At 45.5% G+C, this 21493-nt stretch overlaps 1 protein-coding gene across 2 annotated transcripts in view; it reads right to left on the bottom strand.

The window, feature by feature from the left end:
* Positions 1-21493, bottom strand: part of LOC115131010 (procollagen-lysine,2-oxoglutarate 5-dioxygenase 2-like) — a 153453-nt gene that overhangs the window by 59073 nt on the left and 72887 nt on the right. For both annotated transcript variants that reach the window (XM_065019225.1, XM_065019226.1), the window contains exons 7-8: positions 19284-19381; positions 12714-12815 (exon numbers count right to left, since the gene is read on the bottom strand). In XM_065019225.1, coding sequence (XP_064875297.1) covers positions 12714-12815; positions 19284-19381 — 200 coding nt within the window. The remainder of the gene's footprint in view (positions 1-12713; positions 12816-19283; positions 19382-21493) is intronic.

The following is a 21493-nucleotide window of genomic DNA, read 5'->3' as shown; positions in this document are numbered from 1 at the left end:
TCTTGTCACTGATATGTCTATAAAGACAGTTACTCCTGTCACTGATATGTCTATAGAGACAGTTACTCTTGTCACTGATATGTCTATAGAGACAGTTACTCCTGTCACTGATATGTCTATAAAGACAGTTACTCCTGTCACTGATATGTCTATAGAGACTGTTACTCTTGTCACTGATATGTCTATAGAGACAGTTACTCCTGTCACTGATATGTCTATAGAGACAGTTACTCTTGTCACTGATATGTCTATAGAGACAGTTACTTCTGTCACTGATATGTCTATAGAGACAGTTACTCCTGTCACTGATATGTCTATAGAGACAGTTACTCTTGTCACTGATATGTCTATAAAGACAGTTACTCCTGTCACTGATATGTCTATAGAGACAGTTACTCTTGTCACTGATATGTCTATAGAGACAGTTACTCCTGTCACTGATATGTCTATAGAGACAGTTACTCTTGTCACTGATATGTCTATAGAGACAGTTACTTCTGTCACTGACATGTCTATAGAGACAGTTACTCCTGTCACTGATATGTCTATAGAGACAGTTACTCCTGTCACTGATATGTCTACAGAGACAGTTACTCCTGTCACTGATATATCTATAGAGACAGTTACTCCTGTCACTGATATGTCTATAGAGACAGTTACTCCTGTCACTGATATGTCTATAGAGACAGTTACTCCTGTCACTGATATGTCTATAGAGACAGTTACTCCTGTTACTGATATGTCTATAGAGACAGTTACTCCTGTCACTGATATGTCTATAGAGACAGTTACTCATGTCACTGATATGTCTATAGAGACAGTTACTCTTGTCACTGATATGTCTATAGAGGCAGTTACTCTTGTCACTGATATGTCTATAGAGACAGTTACTCCTGTTACTGATATGTCTATAGAGACAGTTACTCTTGTCACTGATATGTCTATAGAGACAGTTACTCTTGTCACTGATATGTCTATAGAGACAGTTACTCCTGTCACTGATATGTCTGTTCAGACATTGCCTGCCTTGGCTGAGCTTTGTGGGAAAAGAAATCTGCTGACCGCAGTAATTTACCCCGGGTGGATACAAGCCCTACTGAGCCACTAAAACGATGGCTGGTTGACAGTGACACCCCTTTAAGTGAAGCTCAATGAAAACCCAAAAGCCATTTCCTCTACCACAGCAGCTCTCTGCTTCCTCTAGCTAGAGTGCTTTTTTAGCACGGGTCTACAGGGACCCAGGGAGCACCGCCTGTTATTATTGGGAGGGTTACATGTTGTGTAGACCGGGCAAACGCATGTTTGTACATCCACACCAGTCACGATCCAGACACGCATGTTGATATTTTGTACATCCACACCAGACATGAACCAGACATGATCCAGACACGATCGAGACACGCAGGTTAAAATAGCAAAACCAACATTTGCTGTTGCTAGCTCATTTGCCCGGGGATATACACATTGGGTTGTTATTTTTACCTGAAATGCACAAGGTCCTTTTTTTTCTGGATATTTGTAGAATTTTGACCCATTTTGAGTCACACAAAATAGTGTGTTCTCTACAATGTAATTTAATCCACAGATAAAAGAGGAAACGATTTGTTTCTAGTAATCACTCCTCCTTCAGTAGGAGGAGGAGGAGGAGTTGAGCGGAGGAGAGAGGAGAAGGAGAGTGGAGGAGGAGAGAGAGGAGGAGAGAGAGGAGAAGAAGGAGGAGGAGTTGAGAGGAGGAGAGGAGGAGAGGAGGAGGAGAAAGGAGGGGAAGGAGAAGAAGGAGGAGTTGGGAGGAGGAGAGAGGAGGAGGAGAGAGGAGGAGAAGGAGGGGAATGAGGAGAGAGGAGGAGAGAGGAGGAGGAGAGAGGAGGAGAAGGAGGGGAATGAGGAGAGAGGAGGAGAGAGGAGGAGAAGGAGGGGAACGAGGAGAGAGAGGAGGAGAAGGAGGAGGAGAAGGAGGAGGAGAGAGGAGGGGAACGAGGAGAAGGAGGGGAACGAGGAGAGAGGAGGATATTTGATTTGATCAGGATCTATTGTAGTCCTCATTTGGACTAATCTCCCAAGAGTCCTTAAACAGTAAAATACCATGTATAATACGATCACATATAACACACTGTTACAAACAGACATAATACTAATATACTGACCATATATACTGACCATATAACACACTGTTACAAACAGACATAATACACTAATATACTGACTAATATAACACACTGTTACAAACAGACATAATACTAATATACTGACCATATATACTGACCATATAACACACTGTTACAAACAGACATAATACACTAATATACTGACTAATATAACACACTGTTACAAACAGACATAATACACTAATATACTGACTAATATAACACACTGTTACAAACAGACATAATACACTAATATACTGACTAATATAACACACTGTTACAAACAGACATAATACACTAATATACTGACTAATATAACACACTGTTACAAACAGACATAATACACTAATATACTGACCATATAACACACTGTTACAAACAGACATAATACACTAATATACTGACTAATATAACACACTGTTACAAACAGACATAATACACTAATATACTGACTAATATAACACACTGTTACAAACAGACATAATACACTAATATACTGACCATATAACACACTGTTACAAACAGACATAATACACTAATATACTGACTAATATAACACACTGTTACAAACAGACATAATACACTAATATACTGACTAATATAACACACTGTTACAAACAGACATAATACTAATATACTGACCATATAACACACTGTTACAAACAGACATAATACACTAATATACTGACTAATATAACACACTGTTACAAACAGACATAATACACTAATATACTGACCATATAACACACTGTTACAAACAGACATAATACACTAATATACTGACTAATATAACACACTGTTACAAACAGACATAATACACTAATATACTGACTAATAATATACTGACTAATATAACACACTGTTACAAACAGACATAATACACTAATATACTGACCATATAACACACTGTTACAAACAGACATAATACACTAATATACTGACCATATAACACACTGTTACAAACAGACATAATACACTAATATACTGACCATATAACACACTGTTACAAACAGACATAATACACTAATATACTGACTAATATAACACACTGTTACAAACAGACATAATACACTAATATACTGACTAATATAACACACTGTTACAAACAGACATAATACACTAATATACTGACTAATATAACACACTGTTACAAACAGACATAATACACTAATATACTGACCATATAACACACTGTTACAAACAGACATAATACTAATATACTGACCATATATACTGACCATATAACACACTGTTACAAACAGACATAATACTAATATACTGACCATATACAGATTAATACTCCAACAATCTAAAATGATAGATTGATTCCATCATCTACCACAGTCCAGCACAACGTTCCTACGTATTCCATCATCTACCACAGTCCAGCACAACGTTCCTACGTATTCCATCATCTACCACAGTCCAGCACAACGTTCCTACGTATTCCATCATCTACCACAGTCCAGCACAAATATACGTTCCTGTTACGTATTCCATCATCTACCACAGTCCAGCACAACGTTCCATCATCTACACAGTCCAGTATTCCCATCATCTACCACAGTCCAGCACAATTCCATCATCGTTCCTTACAAACATTCCATCATCTACCACAGTCCAGCACAACGTTCCTACGTATTCCATCATCTACCACAGTCCAGCACAACGTTCCTCGTATTCCATCATCTACCACAGTCCAGCACAACGTTCCTACGTATTCCATCATCTACCACAGTCCAGCACAACGTTCCTACGTATTCCATCATCTACCACAGTCCAGCACAACGTTCCTACGTATTCCATCATCTACCACAGTCCAGCACAACGTTCCTACGTATTCCATCATCTACCACAGTCCAGCACAACGTTCCTCGTATTCCATCATCTACCACAGTCCAGCACAACGTTCCTACGTATTCCATCATCTACCACAGTCCAGCACAACGTTCCTCGTATTCCATCATCTACCACAGTCCAGCACAACGTTCCTCGTATTCCATCATCTACCACAGTCCAGCACAACGTTCCTACGTATTCCATCATCTACCACAGTCCAGCACAACGTTCCTACGTATTCCATCATCTACCACAGTCCAGCACAACGTTCCTACGTATTCCATCATCTACCACAGTCCAGCACAACGTTCCTACGTATTCCATCATCTACCACAGTCCAGCACAACGTTCCTACGTATTCCATCATCTACCACAGTCCAGCACAACGTTCCTCGTTCCATTCCATCATCTATCTACACAGTCCAGCACAACGTTCCTACGTATTCCATCATCTACCACAGTCCAGCACAACGTTCCTCATCGTATTCCATCATCTACCACAGTCCAGCACAACGTTCCTCGTATTCCATCATCTACCACAGTCCAGCACAACGTTCCTACGTATTCCATCATCTACCACAGTCCAGCACAACGTTCCTACGTATTCCATCATCTACCACAGTCCAGCACAACGTTCCTCGTATTCCATCATCTACCACAGTCCAGCACAACGTTCCTACGTATTCCATCATCTACCACAGTCCAGCACAACGTTCCTCGTATTCCATCATCTACCACAGTCCAGCACAACGTTCCTACGTATTCCATCATCTACCACAGTCCAGCACAACGTTCCTACGTATTCCATCATCTACCACAGTCCAGCACAACGTTCCTACGTATTCCATCATCTACCACAGTCCAGCACAACGTTCCTACGTATTCCATCATCTACCACAGTCCAGCACAACGTTCCTCGTATTCCATCATCTACCACAGTCCAGCACAACGTTCCTATCTACCACAGTCCAGTATTCCATCATCTACCACAGTCCAGCACAACGTTCCTACGTATTCCATCATCTACCACAGTCCAGCACAACGTTCCTACGTATTCCATCATCTACCACAGTCCAGCACAACGTTCCTACGTATTCCATCATCTACCACAGTCCAGCACAACGTTCCTCATCTACGTATTCCATCATCTACCACAGTCCAGCACAACGTTCCTCGTATTCCATCATCTACCACAGTCCAGCACAACGTTCCTCTACGTATTCCATCATCTACCACAGTCCAGCACAACGTTCCTACGTATTCCATCATCTACCACAGTCCAGCACAACGTTCCTACGTATTCCATCATCTACCACAGTCCAGCACAACGTTCCTCGTATTCCATCATCTACCACAGTCCAGCACAACGTTCCTACGTATTCCATCATCTACCACAGTCCAGCACAACGTTCCTACGTATTCCATCATCTACCACAGTCCAGCACAACGTTCCTACGTATTCCATCATCTACCACAGTCCAGCACAACGTTCCTACGTATTCCATCATCTACCACAGTCCAGCACAACGTTCCTCGTATTCCATCATCTACCACAGTCCAGCACAACGTTCCTCGTATTCCATCATCTACCACAGTCCAGCACAACGTTCCTACGTATTCCATCATCTACCACAGTCCAGCACAACGTTCCTACGTATTCCATCATCTACCACAGTCCAGCACAACGTTCCTACGTATTCCATCATCTACCACAGTCCAGCACAACGTTCCTCATCGTATTCCATCATCTACCACAGTCCAGCACAACGTTCCTCGTATTCCATCATCTACCACAGTCCAGCACAACGTTCCTACGTATTCCATCATCTACCACAGTCCAGCACAACGTTCCTACGTATTCCATCATCTACCACAGTCCAGCACAACGTTCCTCGTATTCCATCATCTACCACAGTCCAGCACAACGTTCCTACGTATTCCATCATCTACCACAGTCCAGCACAACGTTCCTCGTATTCCATCATCTACCACAGTCCAGCACAACGTTCCTACGTATTCCATCATCTACCACAGTCCAGCACAACGTTCCTACGTATTCCATCATCTACCAGCACAACGTCCAGCCATCATCTACGTTCCTCGTATTCCATCATCTACCACAGTCCAGCACAACGTTCCTACGTATTCCATCATCTACCACAGTCCAGCACAACGTTCCTACGTATTCCATCATCTACCACAGTCCAGCACAACGTTCCTACGTATTCCATCATCTACCACAGTCCAGCACAACGTTCCTACGTATTCCATCATCTACCACAGTCCAGCACAACGTTCCTCGTATTCCATCATCTACCACAGTCCAGCACAACGTTCCTACGTATTCCATCATCTACCACAGTCCAGCACAACGTTCCTACGTATTCCATCATCTACCACAGTCCAGCACAACGTTCCTCGTATTCCATCATCTACCACAGTCCAGCACAACGTTCCTCGTATTCCATCATCTACCACAGTCCAGCACAACGTTCCTACGTATTCCATCATCTACCACAGTCCAGCACAACGTTCCTACGTATTCCATCATCTACCACAGTCCAGCACAACGTTCCTACGTATTCCATCATCTACCACAGTCCAGCACAACGTTCCTACGTATTCCATCATCTACCACAGTCCAGCACAACGTTCCTACGTATTCCATCATCTACCACAGTCCAGCACAACGTTCCTACGTATTCCATCATCTACCACAGTCCAGCACAACGTTCCTCGTATTCCATCATCTACCACAGTCCAGCACAACGTTCCTACGTATTCCATCATCTACCACAGTCCAGCACAACGTTCCTACGTATTCCATCATCTACCACAGTCCAGCACAACGTTCCTACGTATTCCATCATCTACCACAGTCCAGCACAACGTTCCTCGTATTCCATCATCTACCACAGTCCAGCACAACGTTCCTACGTATTCCATCATCTACCACAGTCCAGCACAACGTTCCTACGTATTCCATCATCTACCACAGTCCAGCACAACGTTCCTACGTATTCCATCATCTACCACAGTCCAGCACAACGTTCCTACGTATTCCATCATCTACCACAGTCCAGCACAACGTTCCTACGTATTCCATCATCTACCACAGTCCAGCACAACGTTCCTCATCTACCACAGTATTCCATCATCTACCACAGTCCAGCACAACGTTCCTACGTATTCCATCATCTACCACAGTCCAGCACAACGTTCCTACGTATTCCATCATCTACCACAGTCCAGCACAACGTTCCTATCGTATTCCATCATCTACCACAGTCCAGCACAACGTTCCTACGTATTCCATCATCTACCACAGTCCAGCACAACGTTCCTCGTATTCCATCATCTACCACAGTCCAGCACAACGTTCCTCGTATTCCATCATCTACCACAGTCCAGCACAACGTTCCTACCACGTATTCCATCATCTACCACAGTCCAGCACAACGTTCCTACGTATTCCATCATCTACCACAGTCCAGCACAACGTTCCTCGTATTCCATCATCTACCACAGTCCAGCACAACGTTCCTACGTATTCCATCATCTACCACAGTCCAGCACAACGTTCCTCGTATTCCATCATCTACCACAGTCCAGCACAACGTTCCTACGTATTCCATCATCTACCACAGTCCAGCACAACGTTCCTACGTATTCCATCATCTACCACAGTCCAGCACAACGTTCCTACGTATTCCATCATCTACCACAGTCCAGCACAACGTTCCTACGTATTCCATCATCTACCACAGTCCAGCACAACGTTCCTACGTATTCCATCATCTACCACAGTCCAGCACAACGTTCCTACGTATTCCATCATCTACCACAGTCCAGCACAACGTTCCTACGTATTCCATCATCTACCACAGTCCAGCACAACGTTCCTACGTATTCCATCATCTACCACAGTCCAGCACAACGTTCCTACGTATTCCATCATCTACCACAGTCCAGCACAACGTTCCTCGTATTCCATCATCTACCACAGTATTCCATCATCTCTACCACAGTCCAGCACAACGTTCCTACGTATTCCATCATCTACCACAGTCCAGCACAACGTTCCTACGTATTCCATCATCTACCACAGTCCAGCACAACGTTCCTACGTATTCCATCATCTACCACAGTCCAGCACAACGTTCCTACGTATTCCATCATCTACCACAGTCCAGCACAACGTTCCTACGTATTCCATCATCTACCACAGTCCAGCACAACGTTCCTACGTATTCCATCATCTACCACAGTCCAGCACAACGTTCCTACGTATTCCATCATCTACCACAGTCCAGCACAACGTTCCTCGTATTCCATCATCTACCACAGTCCAGCACAACGTTCCGTTCCTCGTATTCCATCATCTACCACAGTCCAGCACAACGTTCCTACGTATTCCATCATCTACCACAGTCCAGCACAACGTTCCTCGTATTCCATCATCTACCACAGTCCAGCACAACGTTCCTACGTATTCCATCATCTACCACAGTCCAGCACAACGTTCCTACGTATTCCATCATCTACCACAGTCCAGCACAACGTTCCTCGTATTCCATCATCTACCACAGTCCAGCACAACGTTCCTACGTATTCCATCATCTACCACAGTCCAGCACAACGTTCCTACGTATTCCATCATCTACCACAGTCCAGCACAACGTTCCTACGTATTCCATCATCTACCACAGTCCAGCACAACGTTCCTACGTATTCCATCATCTACCACAGTCCAGCACAACGTTCCTCGTATTCCATCATCTACCACAGTCCAGCACAACGTTCCTCGTATTCCATCATCTACCACAGTCCAGCACAACGTTCCTCGTATTCCATCATCTACCACAGTCCAGCACAACGTTCCTACGTATTCCATCATCTACCACAGTCCAGCACAACGTTCCTACGTATTCCATCATCTACCACAGTCCAGCACAACGTTCCTACGTATTCCATCATCTACCACAGTCCAGCACAACGTTCCTACGTATTCCATCATCTACCACAGTCCAGCACAACGTTCCTACGTATTCCATCATCTACCACAGTCCAGCACAACGTTCCTATTCCATCATCTACCACAGTATTCCATCATCTACCACAGTCCAGCACAACGTTCCTACGTATTCCATCATCTACCACAGTCCAGCACAACGTTCCTCGTATTCCATCATCTACCACAGTCCAGCACAACGTTCCTACGTATTCCATCATCTACCACAGTCCAGCACAACGTTCCTACGTATTCCATCATCTACCACAGTCCAGCACAACGTTCCTACGTATTCCATCATCTACCACAGTCCAGCACAACGTTCCTACGTATTCCATCATCTACCACAGTCCAGCACAACGTTCCTCGTATTCCATCATCTACCACAGTCCAGCACAACGTTCCTCGTATTCCATCATCTACCACAGTCCAGCACAACGTTCCTACGTATTCCATCATCTACCACAGTCCAGCACAACGTTCCTACGTATTCCATCATCTACCACAGTCCAGCACAACGTTCCTACGTATTCCATCATCTACCACAGTCCAGCACAACGTTCCTACGTATTCCATCATCTACCACAGTCCAGCACAACGTTCCTACGTATTCCATCATCTACCACAGTCCAGCACAACGTTCCTACGTATTCCATCATCTACCACAGTCCAGCACAACGTTCCTACGTATTCCATCATCTACCACAGTCCAGCACAACGTTCCTCGTATTCCATCATCTACCACAGTCCAGCACAACGTTCCTACGTATTCCATCATCTACCACAGTCCAGCACAACGTTCCTACGTATTCCATCATCTACCACAGTCCAGCACAACGTTCCTACGTATTCCATCATCTACCACAGTCCAGCACAACGTTCCTCGTATTCCATCATCTACCACAGTCCAGCACAACGTTCCTACGTATTCCATCATCTACCACAGTCCAGCACAACGTTCCTCGTATTCCATCATCTACCACAGTCCAGCACAACGTTCCTACGTATTCCATCATCTACCACAGTCCAGCACAACGTTCCTACGTATTCCATCATCTACCACAGTCAGCACAACGTTCCTACGTATTCCATCATCTACCACAGTCCAGCACAACGTTCCTACGTATTCCATCATCTACCACAGTCCAGCACAACGTTCCTACGTATTCCATCATCTACCACAGTCCAGCACAACGTTCCTACGTATTCCATCATCTACCACAGTCCAGCACAACGTTCCTCGTATTCCATCATCTACCACAGTCCAGCACAACGTTCCTCGTATTCCATCATCTACCACAGTCCAGCACAACGTTCCTACGTATTCCATCATCTACCACAGTCCAGCACAACGTTCCTACGTATTCCATCATCTACCACAGTCCAGCACAACGTTCCTACGTATTCCATCATCTACCACAGTCCAGCACAACGTTCCTACGTATTCCATCATCTACCACAGTCCAGCACAACGTTCCTACGTATTCCATCATCTACCACAGTCCAGCACAACGTTCCTACGTATTCCATCATCTACCACAGTCCAGCACAACGTTCCTCGTATTCCATCATCTACCACAGTCCAGCACAACGTTCCTACGTATTCCATCATCTACCACAGTCCAGCACAACGTTCCTACGTATTCCATCATCTACCACAGTCCAGCACAACGTTCCTACGTATTCCATCATCTACCACAGTCCAGCACAACGTTCCTCGTATTCCATCATCTACCACAGTCCAGCACAACGTTCCTACGTATTCCATCATCTACCACAGTCCAGCACAACGTTCCTACGTATTCCATCATCTACCACAGTCCAGCACAACGTTCCTCGTATTCCATCATCTACCACAGTCCAGCACAACGTTCCTACGTATTCCATCATCTACCACAGTCCAGCACAACGTTCCTACGTATTCCATCATCTACCACAGTCCAGCACAACGTTCCTACGTATTCCATCATCTACCACAGTCCAGCACAACGTTCCTACGTATTCCATCATCTACCACAGTCCAGCACAACGTTCCTCATCGTATTCCATCATCTACCACAGTCCAGCACAACGTTCCTCGTATTCCATCATCTACCACAGTCCAGCACAACGTTCCTACGTATTCCATCATCTACCACAGTCCAGCACAACGTTCCTACGTATTCCATCATCTACCACAGTCCAGCACAACGTTCCTCGTATTCCATCATCTACCACAGTCCAGCACAACGTTCCTACGTATTCCATCATCTACCACAGTCCAGCACAACGTTCCTCGTATTCCATCATCTACCACAGTCCAGCACAACGTTCCTACGTATTCCATCATCTACCACAGTCACAACGTTCCTACGTATTCCATCATCTACCACAGTTCGTTCCTACGTATTCCATCATCTACCACAGTCCAGCACAACGTTCCTACGTATTCCATCATCTACCACAGTCCAGCACAACGTTCCTACGTATTCCATCATCTACCACAGTCCAGCACAACGTTCCTACGTATTCCATCATCTACCACAGTCAGCACAACGTTCCTACGTATTCCATCATCTACCACAGTCAGCACAACGTTCCTACGTATTCCATCATCTACCACAGTCCAGCACAACGTTCCTCGTATTCCATCATCTACCACAGTCCAGCACAACGTTCCTACGTATTCCATCATCTACCACAGTCCAGCACAACGTTCCTACGTATTCCATCATCTACCACAGTCCAGCACAACGTTCCTACGTATTCCATCATCTACCACAGTCCAGCACAACGTTCCTACGTATTCCATCATCTACCACAGTCCAGCACAACGTTCCTACGTATTCCATCATCTACCACAGTCCAGCACAACGTTCCTACGTATTCTTTTTAAATGGTTTTAAAGTATTGTTTTTGAATTTATATTTTGAACGGTTTCTGGTTTGCTCAGATAATATCTTTATTGCTCTAAATCGAAATGTTATTTTGCCTATTTCTCTTTTCTGTCTGGATAACAGATGGTGGACAACCTATTCCTGGTGTTGACTGAATGTCTGTCTCTTACCAACTGAATAGCGTTGTGAATAGAGTTTGGCTGTTTTAAATGGTGTACATGATGAAATAAAATAGGCATGTTTTTTTTTTTTCAATGATCTTGTTGATTGACAACCCATGACTACAACAGAAGAACCACATCTCCACCTTAAAACAACCCATGACTACAACAGGAGAACCACATCTCCACCTTAAAACAACCCTTGCTGTTTTCTCCTGTGCATTCTGCAGCCTCCTAATGTCACATGCTGATGCATTTCCCCCAGACCACAGGACAGTAGTTCACCTGACTCTGAATTAATGATTGTGTTATTTACTTAAGAATCTTTCCTGGTAAATATTTCGCTATCCTTCTGATCATATATGCAGTTAATATATATGTTTTTTAATAGATGAGTTATTTGAGACGACCATGATAAGCAGTTGTCTAGCTACACTCCTAGTAGTTTAGTTTCTGACACTTCCTCAATTTGTACCCCTCCCCAATACTTACTTGAGAGGAGAAGGGGGAAGAGGAGGTGGAGGAGAGAGGAGGAGGAGGAGGGGGAGGAGGGGGGGAGAGTGGAAAAAAGGTGAGGAGAAAGGAGGAGAGAGGAGGAGGAGGATGAGAGAGGAGGAGAGGAGAGGAGAGGAGAGGAGAGGAGAGGAGAGGAGGAAATCTCAGGTTCTCAGGATTCACTCACTTTGAGCTGAGACAAATCCACCATGTTGTGGTCACAGACGCCACAGCCTCTCTCGTAGTTCCAGGCGTTGGGGATGTAGTTTCCTAGATAGTTCAAATACATCTGGAAGAAGAAAAAAATAATAATAAATCATCACATGAATGAACAAAGAAACTACGTGGTTATTTTAAAGTTTAATTATCCTTTACAAAAACATTCTATATTAGAAATAGAGGATGATTTCATCCCATGAGAAGTATATTCCGTGCTGGTCCATGTGGTGATTCAGAGCCGGCCAGTAGGCCTGCGTTCCAAATGGCATCCTATCCTCTCGATAGTGCACTACTCTTCACCATAGCCCTGTGGGGTCGTAATGTAGGAGTCTAGTGAGGGTCAGTCTGGACTGAGAGAGGTCACTGGCAGTGCAAAGAAGACGATTAAAGACCATAAACATTTCCTCCGTCAAATCTACACTGACTAAATGCACTGTAATTATCCTGTCTGAAGTCACTTCCCAGAATGCAGTGTATTCAACACGTTTTATAGGTGTTCTAGTTTAATACACGAAGAGAAGGACATTCCCCTCGTGTCAACGTGACCTGGAGACAGAAACGGACAGCAGTTTGGACAGTAATTCATCAGATATGTGATCCAATGAAAGATATCCTCATAGCGTGCACACACACACACACACACACACACACACACACACACACACACACACACACACACACACACACACACACACACACACAGACAGACACTGGAAGCACTAACAACAGTAGTGTTTGTATTCACGTCTTGGCTAAACAACAACAGATTCTCTGGCAACATGACAGAGCTGTTGGAGGTTGACTCTGTGTACGTTGTGTGTGTTTGTGGTTGTGATTACTGGAAGCTAGGGATTATCCACTTCATCTCGTCTGACGACAACAACCACACTACAGATGTCTTCGAAATGCAACTAACCCAGACTTTATTCAAATATAATCCAGTTAAATTGTTGTGGAAATCCCAGATGAATAGATGTAATCCCAGATTAAGATATTTAATCCCAGATTAATATATTTAATCCCAAATTAAGAGATGTAATCCCAGATTAAGAGATGTAATCCCAGATTTATAGATGTAATCCCAGATTAAGATATTTAATCCCAGATTAAGAGATGTATTCCCAGATTAAGAGATGTAATCCCAGATTAAGAGATTAAGTAATTCTGTGTACCTGAAACAGAGGAACAGGTCAATGGGCGGAAAACTATCTCTCCTACCCAAAAAAGAAAGTGAAATCTCTCTCCCCATCTCTCCGTTTCTCCATCTCTACATCTCACTCTCCATCTCTCTCCTCATCTCTCCATCTCTCTCCCCATCTCTACATCTCACTCCCCATCTCTCCATCTCACTCCCCATCTCTCTCCTCATCTCTCCATCTCTATCTCTCCATCTCTCTCCTCATCTCTCCATCTTCCTCTCCATCTCTCTCCTCATCTCTCCATCTCTCCATCTCTCTCCTCATCTCTCCGTCTCTCTCCATCTTCCTCTCCATCTATCCTCATCTCTCCATCTTCCTCTCCATCTTCCTCTCCATCTCTCTCCTCATCTCTCCATCTTCCTCTCCATCTCTCCATCTTCCTCTCCATCTCTCCATCTTCCTCTCCATCTCTCCATCTTCCTCTCCATCTCTCCATCTTCCTCTCCATCTCTCCATCTTCCTCTCCATCTCTCCATCTTCTTCCCCATCTGTCCATTTTCCTCCATATAAAAAGAGATAGCCTCCAGTATCTTCACTCTAATATCTCACTGACACCTGCTGATACGTGTCTACAGGTTGACCTTGCCTCCATCCAAATGGAGAGGCTGCAGGGTATGTAGATGGGCTGGGCTGCACATCCTTGGGCCTTAGCGAGCTCCAACTCCAGCCTACCAGGAGGCTTAGAAACCGTTGAGGCTAGCTAGACTGACTAGGCTCCTGGACTATGGTAGCTTCCCAAAAGGCACCCTATCCCCCATATAGTGCACTATTTTAGACCAGAGCCCTATGGCACCATATGCCCTATATAGTGTACTACTTTAGACCAGAACCCTATGACACCCTATTCCATATATAGTACACTACTTTAGACCAGAGCCCGATGGCACCCTATTCCCTATATGTAGTACACTACTTTGACCAGGGCCCTTTGGGAATAGTAGCCATTTGGGAAGCACTTTAGGAGTGAATGCAGCAGATGGTTCTGTTGTTGTGGAGAATGACTCAACACTGTGGTGGGTGGGTTTGATGACGTGTGGTGGATACCAGAGAAGAGTGATGGGGCAGAAAGAGAGGGAAAGCTGTGAAGAAAAGGCCAGAGGGATAGAAAAGCCTCCCAAGAGAACGTATCTCCCAGAAATATCATCAGAACTCACTGACCTCAGAGCTATGGAACTGCTAATGGGGGTGAGATGGAGAGAGAGGTTTAGGGGCAGGGAGAGGGAGAGGGAGAGGGAGGGAGAGAGAGAGGGAGAGGGGCAGGGAGAGGGAGAGGAATGGAGGGATCGAGGGAGGGGGTTGGTAGGGATCGAGGGAGGGGGAGGTAGGGATCGAGGGAGGGGAGGTAGGGATCGATGGAGGGGAGGTAAGGATCGATGGAGGGGAGGTAGGGATCGATGGAGGGGGAGGTAAGGATCGATGGAGGGGGAGGTAGGGATCGATGGAGGGGGAGGTGGGGATCGATGGAGGGGGAGGTAGGGATTGATGGAGGGGGAGGTGGGGATCGATGGAGGGGAGGTAGGGATCGATGGAGGAGGGAGTTGGGGATCGATGGAGGGGGGAGGGGGATCGATGGAGGGGGAGGTAGGGATCGATTGAGGGGGAGGTAGGGATCGAGGGGGACTTGGTAGGGATTGATGGAGGGGGAGGTAGGGATTGGAGGAGGGGGAGGTAGGGATTGGTGGAGGGGGAGGTAGGGATTGAGGGGGTTGGTAGGGATTGATGGAGGAGGGAGGTAGGGATTGGTGGAGGGGGAGGTAGGGATTGGTGGAGGGGGAGGTAGGGATCGATAGAGGGGGAGGTAAGAATTTATGGAGGGGAGGTAGGGATCGATTGAGGGGAGGTAGGGATCGATGGAGGGGGAGGTAGGGATCGATGGAGGGGGAGGTAGGGATCAATAGAGGGGAGGTAGGGATCGATAGAGGGGGAGGTAGGGATCGATGGAGGGGGAGGTAGGGATCAATGGAGGGGGAGGTAGGGATTGGTGGAGGGGAGGTAGGGATCGATTGAGGGGGAGGTAGGGATCGATTGAGGGGGAGGTAGGGATCGATGGAGGGGGGAGGTAGGGATCGATGGAGGGGGGAGGTAGGGATCGATTGAGGGGGAGGTAGGGATCGATGGAGGGGGAGGTAGGGATCAATAGAGGGGGAGGTATAGTGAGAGTTGGAAGTAAGGAAGAGGGAGTGAGAGGGAAAGGCCGTCAGGGAGTGAGGAGGGAGTGTTATTAAACTTTGGCCGGACCTTACTCCTCCACATAATGACCAGCTGGATTCCAGAGAAGTTCCCTCCACACAGATTCTAAAGAACCCCGTAACGTCCCCCCTTACATACGTTTTGTAAGATGTTTACTCTATTCAAGAGCATGGTAATGTTGATTGGAAGGTCTTTTACTTCAGCATCACTGTGTAGCATGCATACAGCTCCTTTCAGTGCATGGTAAGTAACGCCTAACTGGGCTCACTAGTACTACATAGTATCACACTCAGATACACGTCAACAGCAGCGCCATTTATTGGCTTGGCGACATCTCGTAACATCTTCCTTTACCCAACAAATGAAGATAACTCCTCCTCGACTCATTAACAGGAGAACTGGGGCTAAACCCTTGGCAATGAAAACATTACACTTAGTAACAAAATCATAGAACTGTGTTCTTATTCAAGTATCTTAAATAAGCATCAACTTTAAAGTCAATAAGCAGACTACCCTCTTCCCTCTTACAAAAAAAAAAAAAAAAAAATATATAATCTTTTAAAGAACATAGTCTCTGGAGAATCTGACAGGCGACAGGTGATATTTGCCCTGGTTCTGGTGTTCTGGTGTTCTGGTGTGTTTTCAGGCAGTGGAGCTGCTGCCACATCAGCAGTCTGTTGTTCACCACCTGCAGGTTTGGCGGGTTCGTTCCACGGTCCTCAGTCATCCTCACCCGTGTTTGATTGGTGGTCGTTCGGGGGGGGGGGCGGGGCCCTGAGCTGTTCAGTCATTGGACGAATGTCTCTTCTGTTTCTGCTGTGTTCTTTACCGTTCACTAGTACTTCATTACGACCGGCCACTGAGTTGATCAGTGAATATGTCCAGCGTCCAAGTTGGCTGAGTCGTTGGGGTGGAACATAACGCTTAGCGTTTGTCCTTGGATGATGTTGGGCATCTGTGTCATGGTGGTGTTTTTGCTGTCAATTATGTTTTGTACCACTTGGGGTTTGAGCAGTTTTTTTCATGGTGGGTCGGATCGTCTGGACACCTAGAAAACTGTTAAGTCCCTCTGTTGGGTTATTCCTCCATTCCAACACTCCTTTCCATGGGTCTTCACTATCCATCGCAGACTTTTTTTTAGGAGCGTTTATGGCCATTTTCACTGTTGACTCCGGCTTTGCCGTTGCTTTGGCTTTGATACGGCGATGCCTTCACACGTTTAAAGTCATCAGCACATTTCATAAAGTCCGGAGAAACGCCGTGTCTGCTGAACTGCTTTCAATGATGGTGTCTGATGTGGTGTCGGTCAGCTTGTCGAACTCCTAGTAGTCCGAATAATACATCGACCAGGATGAGCTAGTTGCTTCTGTTGACTGTGAGTAAGTCCATCCCGATCTTGGACCATGGGAGGGGATGGATTTGGTGGGGGGGAGGGGTGTCTCCTTGTGTTGTCTCTTCTGGAGGATGAGTGTCTCCTTGTGTTGTCTCTTCTGGAGGATGAGTGTCTCCTTGTGTTGTCTCTTCTGGTGGGATTTGGTGGGGGGAGGAGTGTCTCCTTGTGTTGTCTCTTCTGGAGGGATTTGATGGGGGGATGAGTGTCTCCTTGTGTTGTCTCTTCTAGATGGATTTGGTGGGGGGATGAGTGTCTCCTTGTGTTGTCTCTTCTGGAGGGATTTGATGGGGGGGATGAGTGTCTCCTTGTGTTGTCTCTTCTAGATGGATTTGGTGGGGGGATGAGTGTCTCCTTGTGTTGTCTCTTCTGGATGGATTTGGTGGTGGGGGATGAGTGTCTCCTTGTGTTGTCTCTTCTAGAGTGAGTTAGAGGTGGCACATTTGCTGATAAAGACCTTTACGTCCTCCATAAACTTCGGCCAGAAAACAGCATCACGTGCCTTTCTGAATAATGGCCTCTTTGCCTGAGTAGCCAGAGTGTATGTTGTGTAGAAAGTCAGCATGTAACATGTCATCTTCAGTGTCACAGATCTTTCAGTGTCACAGCCTGTTTGGTTCCAGACCAGCCGTGGTTGATTTGTGCGTACAGAGCCTGAAACAGTGGGTCCTGGCAACAGTGTGCTTTGATTGACCCCATTGTCTTAGTTGAGATGTTGGACATCACTGGTGTGATCCACCTGTTCCAGGTCAGTTGTGACCAGGCCCATAGCGTAGACCGTGGCTGGTGTTTGCATTTGTCTGTGCTCTGTGGTTGATTGAGCTGTTCTGGACAGGAAGTCAGCTACATGTAGTTATCTGCCTTGTTTGTATTGCATGTGGAGTTGGTATCTTTGTAGCCTTATCAACATTCTCTGCAGTCGTTTGGAGTTGGTATCTTTGTAGCCTTATCAACATTCTCTGCAGTCGTTTGGAGTTGGTATCTTTGTAGCCTTATCAACATTCTCTGCAGTCGTTTGGAGTTGGTATCTTTGTAGACTTATCAACATTCTCTGCAGTCGTTTGGAGTTGGTATCTTTGTAACCTTATCAACATTCTCTGCAGTCGTTTGGAGTTGGTATCTTTGTAGACTTATCAATATTCTCTGCAGTCACTTGGAGTTGGTATCTTTGTAGCCTTATCAATATTCTCTGCAGTCGTTTGGAAATGGTATCTTTGTAGCCTTATCAATATTCTCTGCAGTCACTTGAAGTTGGTATCTTTGTAACCTTATCAACATTCTCTGCAGTCGTTTGGAGTTGGTATCTTTGTAGCCTTATCAACATTCTCTGCAGTCACTTGGAGTTGGTATCTTTGTAGCCTTATCAACATTCTCTGCAGTCATTTGGCGTTGGTATCTTTGTAGCCTTATCAACATTCTCTGCAGTCATTTGGCGTTGGTATTTGGCATATCTAGAGGAGTACCTCTGTTATCATTCATTCAAACCTTCCAGGCATATCTAGAGGAGTACCTCTGTTATCATTCATTCAAACCTTCCAGGCATATCTAGAGGAGTACCTCTGTTATCATTCATTCCAACTATAATGAAGAACTATGAAACACTGACATGATTCAGCGAGGCTGGTTCTGTTTTCTCCAGAAACAGAGATGGAAACTGGTTCTGAACTGTGGCCATGGATCTGTACCCAGACACCTGGAAAGTGGTTATTACCGTGGATAGTTCCGGGCATGTTGGAAATGTTAATATTGTCTTACTCACTTTGGTGTTTGCGTTGCCATGGATGACCACTGGCAAGGTGTCGTAAACAGTGTTTCTCACTCGGGCACTCTTCGTTCCAAACTTCAAGAGAACCTCGTCTGCAGTGGGACAGAGTAGAGAGAAGAACAGGGTTCAACATGCTGGATACTGTAGGGAGAGAGAAGAACAACAGGGTTCAACATGCTGGATACTGTAAGGAGAGAGAAGAACAGCAGGGTTCAACATGCTGGATACTGTAGGGAGAGAGAAGAACAGGGTTCAACATGCTGGCTACTGTAGGGAGAGAGAAGAACAGGGTTCAACATGATGGATACTGTAGGGAGAGAGAAGAACAGCAGGGTTCAACATGCTGGATACTGTAAGGAGAGAGAAGAACAGGGTTCACCATGCTGGATACTGTAAGGAGAGAGAAGAACAGGGTTCAACATGCTGGATACTGTAGGGAGAGAGAAGAACAGCAGGGTTCAACATGCTGGATACTGTAGGGAGAGAGAAGAACAGGGTTCAACATGCTGGCTACTGTAGGGAGAGAGAAGAACAGGGTTCAACATGATGGATACTGTAGGGAGAGAGAAGAACAGCAGGGTTCAACATGCTGGATACTGTAGGGAGAGAGAAGAACAGGGTTCAACATGCTGGATACTGTAGGGAGAGAGAAGAACAGCAGGGTTCAACATGCTGGATACTGTAGGGAGAGAGAACAACAGCAGGGTTCAACATGCTGGATACTGTAGGGAGAGAGAAGAACAGGGTTCAACATGCTGGATACTGTAGGGAGAGAGAAGAACAGCATGGTTCAACATGCTGGATACTGTAGGGAGAAAGAAGAACAGGGTTCAACATGCTGGATACTGTAGGGAGAGAGAAGAACAGGGTTCAACATGCTGGATACTGTAGGGAGAGAGAAGAACAGCAGGGTTCAACATGCTGGATACTGTAGGGAGAGAGAAGAACAGGGTTCAACATGCTGGATACTGTAGGGAGAGAGAAGAACAGGGTTCAACATGCTGGATACTGTAGGGAGAGAGAAGAACAGGGTTCAACATGCTGGATACTGTAAGGAGAGAGAAGAACAGGGTTCAACATGCTGGCTACTGTAGGGAGAGAGAAGAACAGGGTTCAACATGCTGGATACTGTAGGGAGAGAGAAGAACAGGGTTCAACATGGTTCAACATGCTGGATACTGTAAGGAGAGAGAAGAACAGGGTTCAACATGCTGGATACTGTAGGGAGAGAGAAGAACAGGGTTCAACATGCTGGATACTGTAAGGAGAGAGAAGAACAGGGTTCAACATGCTGGATACTGTAGGGAGAGAGAAGAACAGGGTTCAACATGCTGGATACTGTAGGGAGAGAGAAGAACAGCAGGGTTCAACATGATGGATACTGTAAGGAGAGAGAAGAACAGGGTTCAACATGCTGGATACTGTAGGGAGAGAGAAGAACAGGGTTCAACATGCTGGATACTGTAGGGAGAGAGAAGAACAGAACATGCTGGATACTGTAGGTTCAACATGCTGGATACTGTAGGGAGAGAGAAGAACAGGGTTCAACATGCTGGATACTGTAGGGAGAGAGAAGAACAGGGTTCAACATGCTGGATACTGTAGGGAGAGAGAAGAACAGGGTTCAACATGCTGGATACTGTAGGGAGAGAGAAGAACAGGGTTCAACATGCTGGATACTGTAGGGAGAGAGAAGAACAGGGTTCAACATGCTGGATACTGTAGGGAGAGAGAAGAACAGCAGGGTTCAACATGCTGGATACTGTAGGGAGAGAGAAGAACAGGGTTCAACATGCTGGATACTGTAGGGAGAGAGAGAACAACAGGGTTCAACATGCTGGATACTGTAGGGAGAGAGAGGTTCAAGAACAGGGTTCAACATGCTGGATACTGTAGGGAGAGAGAAGAACAGGGTTCAACATGCTGGATACTGTAGGGAGAGAGAAGAACAGCAGGGTTCAACATGCTGGATACTGTAGGGAGAGAGAAGAACAGGGTTCAACATGCTGGATACTGTAAGGAGAGAGAACAACAGGGTTCAACATGCTGGATACTGTAGGGAGAGAGAAGAACAGGGTTCAACATGCTGGATACTGTAAGGAGAGAGAAGAACAGGGTTCAACATGCTGGATACTGTAGGGAGAGAGAACAGGGTTCAGAACAGGGTTCAACATGCTGGATACTGTAGGGAGAGAGAAGAACAG

Source organism: Oncorhynchus nerka, linkage group LG6 (genome assembly GCF_034236695.1).
Source record: "Oncorhynchus nerka isolate Pitt River linkage group LG6, Oner_Uvic_2.0, whole genome shotgun sequence".
Taxonomy (NCBI): Eukaryota; Metazoa; Chordata; class Actinopteri; order Salmoniformes; family Salmonidae; genus Oncorhynchus; species Oncorhynchus nerka.
The sequence above is the reverse complement of the archived record's forward strand: the minus strand, read 5'-3'. Positions and strand labels throughout refer to the sequence as shown.